This window comes from Salvelinus sp. IW2-2015, linkage group LG1 (genome assembly GCF_002910315.2).
Source record: "Salvelinus sp. IW2-2015 linkage group LG1, ASM291031v2, whole genome shotgun sequence".
In the NCBI taxonomy this organism is placed as follows: Eukaryota; Metazoa; Chordata; class Actinopteri; order Salmoniformes; family Salmonidae; genus Salvelinus; species Salvelinus sp. IW2-2015.
Window position 1 is genome coordinate 55,108,755 of NC_036838.1, and position 8,629 is coordinate 55,117,383.

Sequence of the window (8,629 nt, forward strand, 5' to 3'; positions counted from 1 at the left end):
CTTCGCAAGCGTTCCTGGAAGTTTTGCGATGTTGCGCTTCTGGGTTTATAAACTCTGTGATAAAATATTCAATTAAAATGTAATATTGCAATAGCTACATTATTTATTTAGTGATGACGTAGTCGTTTCTCCGGTTGTTGTTGGCAGTTACATCAGGGGGAACAAGCACAGACACAAAGTCAAAAGTGGCTATATAGTAAAACATTTATTTTTGGTTTTAATTTAAGGTTAGGGTTAGGCATAAGGTTAGTAGTGTGGTTAAGGTTAGGGTTAAAATCCCATTTTATGAAGAGAAATGGTAGAAATGGGCGGGGTTTATGACTTTGTGGCTGTGGTAACTAGTGACGACTGGAGGACCATTGAAATAACAAAATGGAGGAATACGCACGGGAGCCATGGTGAGTCTTGGTAGCTAGCTAGCTAACTAAAGTGCAAGACAGCTTTACCGGTCTTGTTATTATGGTGTCCTAACATCATATATAACCTGTTAAAATATACAATCAATATATCGTTCATCAAAACGAATATTTAAACCCCCAAATCCGAAGATATTCAGCTAAGCTAACGATGCTAGCTAATTAAATTAGTTATCTAGCTAACGCAGCTAGCTAGCAAGCAAGCCATGTTCGTTGTTGGGAAGCACTCTTCAATGACCTTGTTGAGCGTTTAAACGTTGGTGGTGGTAACGACGTTAAAATCGTATAATTTCACGCATACGTTGTGTGATCCACACTATTCACCACAAATTAGTCGGATTAGATATTTCCCACGTTCACGGTTCACAAGTAACTAGCTAGCCCTGCTACTTTACTAGCCTGCTAACTATGGATTGTGGTTGCTCAATCATTTCATAGTGTGTGATGTAATGTCTGCATGCTCCATCCACATGAGAAAGCATAGCTACCTAGTACATTAATATATCATATTAAGTATAATAGTAACTAACTAGCTATCTCACAAACGTTCATCTACTCGTTAAGGTAGCCTAGTGGTTAAAGCGTTGGGCCAGTAACTGAAAGGTTGCTGGATCAAATCCCCGAGCTGACAAGGTACAAATATGTCGTTCTACCGCTGAACAAGGCAGTTAACCCACTGTTACCCGGTAGGCCGTCATTGTAAACAAGAATTTGTTCTTAACTGGCTTGCCTAGTTAAAGCTGAAAATAAAGTGATATGCTAGCTAGCAATTGTAAGGGCTAGCTAGCTATTAGTAGTTTGTAAGGTATGTGCTGCTAGCACAGCTTAGCTACGTTTCAAGCAACTACATTAGCTAAATCAAATGTGTTGGTCACATACACATATTTAGCAGATGTTATTGCGGGTGTAGCAAAATGCTTATGTTCCTAGCTCCAACCATATCTAACAATACACATATCTGAAAAGTAAAAGTGGAATTAAGAAATATTTAAATATTAGGACGAGCAATGTCGGAGTGGTATTGACTAAATATAATAGAATACAGTATATACATATGAGATGAGTAAAGCAGTATGTATCTATGGTTAGCCTACCGGTATCTACTCAGTGTGTCAATCAAAACATTTTTCATGCATTTTAAATGCACTCTAGCCTTGATCCAAGAGTTCTTTTTTTAATTTATTTTTTTACATTCCAGCACAGTGTAAAAACTATATTGGTTGCATCAAAGTTAAATGCACCCATGACCCTGAAGAAAAACTGTTAGATACCTGTGGTGTGGTTATCTGTGTTTATTGAACACACTGTGTTTTTGCAGTCCGTGGAGAATTGTGGACGACTGTGGAGGTGCTTTCACCATGGGGGCCATTGGAGGAGGGATCTTCCAGGCAGTCAAGGGCTTCAGAAATTCACCTTCAGTATGTAAAGCCATGTAAATAAATTCACCCATGTGCAAAATTAAGTTGACAGCTATGTTTGGTACAGCCTTTGTAACTTGAAGGAACAGTTACATTTTAACTTATGAAAATGCCTGTCAATTACAGCACTTGTTTGACAAAGAATTTAGCACTTTGCTGAATGAGTTGGGCATAGTGAGGTGTGGCTCTGGAGAACCCAAGGTGGTATACAGTCCTTCCCCGTCTTGGGTTTTCAGGTGATGGATGGTTTGGAGGACAGCTGGCTCCATGTGAACTACAATCCCAACGCTTTGTTTTAACATTTAGAAACATTGTTAATCCTTGCTAAAGTTACGGTTTGGTAATCTTTGGAACTTTCATATAAGCGAGAAAGAATGTTTCAAATACAAGAGATATACATACTTTGCGCAGTTTAGCGAAGTTGCACCCGACTGTTACACTACGACACATCCTCTCACCTTGCGCTCACATTTCCATTGTTCCATTCCACTTTTCTGTGTTTCTTAAAATACAGCCGGGTGCAACGTTCCTGAACTGCTTACAGTAAGTGTGCCTTTTGTATTTGACATTTTGTTTCTCGCTTATGAGTTAAGTTCTACATTTTTCCTAAACAGTATTGCACGTTAGTTCTATTCTGTGTTTTAAACAGAGCATTTGTGCAGCCTTCTGTCATTTGCTACACATGGCTAATGGAGACCTCTAATGGTTCAATGGAATGAAATTGGAGTCATGAAAGGGGGTTAAGTGAGGTGTGACGAATGAGGAGTTTTGATGCATCTTCTTTCTGTTCTCAGGGGATGAGCCACCGATTGAAAGGTAGCATGACTGCCATCAAAACCAGAGCCCCACAGTTGGGGGGTGAGTGCACATTCAAATTGAAACGTATTTGCCATATTTGGTCCTTATTTTATTCTCTGAGTGTAATGCATTGTTGCTTTCTGTGGATTCTGTTTTTATTGTAGGTAGCTTTGCAGTATGGGGAGGCCTCTTCTCCATGATTGACTGTGGGTTGGTAAAGGTACGGGAGAAAGAGGACCCCTGGAACTCCATCACAAGCGGGGCCATGACTGGAGCCATCCTCGCAGCAAGAAGTGAGTGATAATTTAACCCTATCAGTCCCAAGACCCCAGCAGAAATCACTTTTATCTGACTTTAATATATCTGCATGTCCAACCCTTATGTTTAGACTCACAATGAAGTGTTTTACCATGTTCTTTACAGGACAACCAGGGCTACAAGTAGAACACAAAACAATTTCACATAAATAATTGCATTCGTGAGTTTTATTAACAAGTGTCAATAAAAAAACAAGGTCATTCAAAGCAAAAACCGGATAAAAATGAATTTATATGAAGGCTGTAAGTACAGAAATTGTTTGCTCACTGGGAAATGAATATCCAACTAGTCAGTGACAAATTGTAGGAGTTTGTGATGGCAACTGTGAGTTTATTATAGACACTAATATGATCTTTTATGTAGATTAACCCCTTCTAATGACTCTTGTGTAGCGTGTGAGCGTCATAGAACAAAGCATGTCTCTTCTTTTCATAGATAGATTGTAATAGTTTGTGGCTCAAACCATTCAGACTCTACAGAAATGTTTCTAAAAAGGACCCGGCTTCGGGATCGGCCCTTGTCTCACAAACACTGCTCTAGCTCAGCCGCCGTTAATCACACAGACTTACGCCGGCGTAATGGTGGGACTCATTTGGTTAGTAATTCTCATTTCAAGTCCACAAGCGACAGCATTGCTGTGAAGGACCTTCATATTTTTCTCCATCCCACATCATACTCGCAACAAAACGCCCTCGTACGGTATCTTATAAGAACATTTGCACCGTTTGTTCCTTGTTTAACACAGCTATGTATTTTCCCATGCTTATTCCCCTCTCAAATATACCCACTACCCACAATATGTGCATTTAAATTCTGAACATTTGTGTAGGCATAGTGTTTTTTCACTCAATGTGCATTCAGAACGTATTCGGGCGCCTTGACTTTTTCCACATTTTGTTACCTTACAGCCTTATTCTAAAATGTATTAACACATTTTTTTCCTCATCAATCTACACTCAATGCCCTATAACGACGAAGCAAAAACAGGTTTTTAAAAAATTATGCTAATTTATTAAAAAATAAAAAAACTATGACATTTACATAAGTATTCAGACCTTTTACTCAGTACTTTGAAGCACCTTTGGCAGCGATTACAGACTCGAGTCTTCTTGGGAATGACGCTACAAGCTTGGCACACCTGTATCTGGGAAGTTTCTCCCATTGTTCTCTGCAGATCCTCTCAAGTTCTGTCAGGTTGGATGGGGAGCGTCGTTGCACAGCTATTTTCAGGTTTCCAGAGATGTTTAATCGGGGTCAAGTCTGGGTTCTGGCTGGGCCATTCAAGGACATTCAGAGACTTGTTCTGAAGCCACTTCTGCATTGTCTTGGCTGTGTGCTTAGGGTCTTTGTCCTGTTGGAAGGAGAACCTTCACCTCAGTCACGTCCTGAATGCTTTGGAACAGGTTTTCATCAAGGATCTCTTTACTTTGCTCCTTTCATCTTTCCCTCGATCCTYAKTAGTCTCCCAGTCCCTGAAAAACATCCCCACAGCATGATGCTGCCGCCACCATGCTTCAACGTAGGGATGGTGCCAGGTTTTCTACAGACGTAGAAGGTGTCCTGGAGGGCAGGTAGTTTGCCCCCGGTGATGCGTTGMGCAGACCTCACATCACCGGGGGCAAACTACCTGCCCTCCAGGACACCTACACCACCCGGTGTCACAGGAAGGCCATAAAGATCATCAAGGACAACAACCACCCGAGCCACTGCCTGTTCACCCNCACCCGAGCCACTGCCTGTTCACCCCGCTATCATCCAGAAGGCGAGGTCAGTACAGGTGCATCAAAGCAGGGACCGAGAGACTGAGTCCTTTAGTGCCTTTTACTGAGGAGTGGCTACTGTCTGGACACTCTACCATAATGGCCTGATTGGTGGAGTGCTGCAGAGATGGTTGTCCTTCTGGAAGGTTCTCCCATCTTCACAGAGGAACTCTGGAGCTCTGTCATTGACCATCGGGTTCTTGGTCACCTCTCTGACCAAGGCCCTTCTCCCCCCAATTGCTCACTTTGTGTGGGCGGCCAGCTCTAGGAAGAGTCTTGGTGGTTCCAAACTTCTTCCGTTTAAGAATGATGGAGGCCACTGTGTTCTTGGGATCCTTCAATGCTGCAGACATTTTTTGGTACCCTTCCCCAGATCTGTGCCTCGACACAATCCTGTCTCGGAGCTCTGCGGACAATTCCTTCGACCTCACTGTCAACTGTGGGATCTTATATAGACCGGTGTGTGCCTTTCCAAATCATGTCCAATCAATTAAATGTACCACCGCTGAACTCCAATCAAGTTGTAGCAACATCTCAAGGATCATCAATGGAAATGGGATGGACCGGAGCTCTATTTCAAGTCTTATATCAAATGGTCTGAATACTTCTGTTTTTAATACATTTGCAAACATTCGCTTTGTCATTATGGGGTATTGTGTGTGATTGATAAGAGGAAGAAAAATATTTAATCCATTTTATAATCAGGCTGTACCGTAATAAAATGAGGAAAAAGGGAACAGGGTCTGATTTACTTTCACAGTGCACTGTAAATGTTGTGTTTTGGTTTACTGTCAAGGCTAGTCTTTTTTTCTGATTTCTCTACTGTTCTCTTCAGATGGACCTGTGGCCATGGTGGGCTCTGCAGCAATGGGAGGTATACTGCTGGCGTTGATAGAGGGTGCTGGGATCCTGCTCACTAGATTTGCTTCATCACAGTTCCCAACTGGTGAGTGTCACTGAGCTATGCTATAGATGATTCTCAGGGCTTCAATGAAGGCTTATAGAGAATGCAAATGACTGCCCAGTTGTCTTTTCAATAGATTATCCCTGATCTCACCTCTTCTCCTCTTTATACAGGTCCCCAGTTTGCTGAGGAGCCAGCCCCCATGCCTGCCCCTTCCTTTGGAGGAGACTACAGACAGTACCAGTGAGAGGTCCCTCTCAGTCTCTAGGCCTTTTTGAATTCCTTGCTGAAGTTACACTGGAGAAATGGAGGACAAATACTACACAATACGCAATTGCACCTAACATAATGGACTGGGTCAGAACTAAAGGGCAAATTCACACTTTCTCCCCCCGGAGCCATGTACAGATTTGCCTTTTACCATCTTCAGCCTTGTCAGTTGTGCGTAGTTCACCCTACATTGGTTAAAATATCTGAACTGGAGACGAGGGAAAAGTTTGTAGTTTGTACAATCATACATGCATGTAATACCCTACCCTGCAAGTGTGCCAGATACACTGGAGCTGATGTTGAGCCAAGGGCACTGCCATGGCTATGTCAATATCAACTCAGATGGACCCTTCCAAACTTGTATAATGTTTTTCGTATGTGTGTATATATAGGCTTTCCTGCATGCATTTGACATGTTTTGCTTATTTGCCTTGTTCATCATATCCTGTGCTTGTGCTCGCCATTTTGTAAATTTAAAATGTAAGTGGGCATTTTATGAATTGCTTTTATTGAATGGTATAATAGGCAAACAATTCATTATGCTGTCCCTGAAATCTTAGGATTTATAGTGACTTATGGTCCTCATGCAAGGGGTTGATACAACGTATCTGTATGACAGATTGAATTAAACAAGAATAAAATTGGTCAAATACAATTATTTTGTAGCTTTTATTTTACCTTCAAATTATCACGGAGTGCAACTTCATGAGTATGCTCATCATGTGGATTGTGCGGCTACTCTTCCTGGGGTCCATACAAATCATGAAACGTGACATAAAAACAAAAAATAGAACTAAAGACCTATTATTCTAGGCCGTCATTTATATTCAGTGGTGTCTAGGCTCAGTTACATACAGTATACACTGAGTGTACAAAAGATTACAGACATCTACTCTGAGACTGACCAGGTGAAAGCTATGATCCCTTATTGATGTCACTTGTTAAATCCATGTCAATCAGTGTAGATGAAGGGGAGGAGACAGGTTAAAGAAGGATTTTTAATCCTCGACAATTAAGACATGGTTGTGTACGTGTGCCATTGAGGGTGATCGACAATCGATCTAAGTGCCTTTCGACGGGTATGGTAGTAAGTGCCAGGCGCACTGGTTTGTGTCAAGAACTGCAACGCTGCTGTGTTTTTCACGCTCAACAGTTTCCCTTGTGTATCAAGAATGTTCCACCACCCAAAGGACATCCAGCTGACTTGACACAATTGTGGGAAGCATTGGAGTCAACATGGGCCAGCATCCCTGTGGAATGCTTTCGACACCTTGTAGAGTCCATGCCTTCATGAATTTAGTCTGTTCTGAGGGCAATACTAGGAAGGTGTACTTAATGTTTTGTACACTCAGTATATATGTCAATACACACATATACACAAAATATTTAGGTCAAATAGGGGATTGCGTTGTGCCGTGAGGTGTTGCTTTATCTGTTTTTGAAAGCCAGGTTTGCTGTTCACTTGAGCAATCTGAGATGGGAGTTCCATGCAATCATGGCTCTATATAATACTGTGCGTTTCCTTGAATTAGTTCGAGATTTGTGGACTGTGTAAAGAACCCTGGTGGCATGTCTTATGGGGTAGGTGTGTGTCAGTGTTGTAAGTTGACTGCAAACTATTTGGAATTTTCAACACATTGTTTCTTAGAAAAACAAGAAGCGACGCAGTCAGCCTCTACTTTTAACCAAGAGAGACTGGCATGCATAGTATGGATATTGGCCTTCTGATTACAATGAAGACCAAGACATGCTGCTCTGTTCTGGGCCAGCAACAGTTTGCTAGGTCTTTCTTTGCAGCACCTGACCATATGACTAGGCAATAATCAAGATAAGATCAAACTAGAGCCTGCAAAACTTGATATCTGGGGTGTGGTGTCAAAAAAGCAAAGCATTTCTTTATCAAGGACAGACTTCTCTCCATCTTTACAACCATTGAATCAATATGTTTTGACCATGACAGTTTACATTCCAAGGTAACACCAAGTAATTTAGTCTCCTCAACTTGCTCAACAGTCACACTATTCATTATGAGATTCAGATGATGTCTAGAACTTAGGGAATGTTTTGTACCAAATACAGTGTTTTAGAGATGTCCAGGACCAGTGTATTACTGGCCACCCAGTCTAAAACTGACTGCAACTCTTTGTTTAGGGTTGCAGTGATTTCACTAGCCGTGGTTGCTGACGTGTACAATATTGAATCATCAGCATCCATAGACATACAGGCTTTACTTAAGGCTAGTGGTAGGTCATTAGTAAAAATAGAGAACATTAGATGGCCAAGAGAGCTCCCCTGCAGTACACCACACTTTACATGTTTAACATTAGAGAAGCTTCCATTAAATAAAACTCTGTTCTATTAGATAGATAACTCTGAATCCATGATATGGCAGAGGTTGAAAAGCAATAACACATACTGTARGTTTTTTCAATAACAGGTTATGGTCAATAATATCAAAGGCTGTACTGTAACAATACAGCTCCCACAATCTTCTTGTTATCAATTTCTTTCAACCAATCATCAGCCATTTGTGTCAGTGCAGTACATGTTGAGTGCCCTTTCTTTATTAGCATGCTGAAAGTCTGTTGTTAATTTGTTTACAGTGAAATGGCATTGTATCTGGTCAAACAAAGGTAAAGGGTGCTTTACCATTCTTAGGTAGCAGAATGACTTTTGCTTCCCTCCAGGACTCAGATTAAAGATATGACAAATAGGAGTGGCAATATAGTCCGCTATCATCCTCAG

The 8,629-nt window shown here is 41.3% G+C and overlaps 1 protein-coding gene across 2 annotated transcripts; it reads left to right on the forward strand.

The window, feature by feature from the left end:
- The first annotated feature begins 319 nt into the window (after positions 1-319).
- LOC111970358 (mitochondrial import inner membrane translocase subunit Tim17-A) lies at positions 320-6,406 on the forward strand. 2 transcript variants are annotated; one of them, XM_023997046.2, is made up of 7 exons: positions 320-398; positions 1,735-1,834; positions 2,349-2,377; positions 2,629-2,692; positions 2,797-2,925; positions 5,546-5,656; positions 5,788-6,406. In XM_023997046.2, the coding sequence occupies exons 1-7, from the start codon at positions 396-398 to the stop codon at positions 5,859-5,861; spliced, it is 510 nt and encodes a 169-aa protein (XP_023852814.1). In that variant the 5' UTR covers positions 320-395; the 3' UTR covers positions 5,862-6,406. The 2 variants fall into 2 exon arrangements, with proteins under 2 accessions (XP_023852814.1, XP_023852823.1); XM_023997055.2 differs by lacking the exon at positions 2,349-2,377.
- The last annotated feature ends 2,223 nt before the right edge of the window (positions 6,407-8,629 follow it).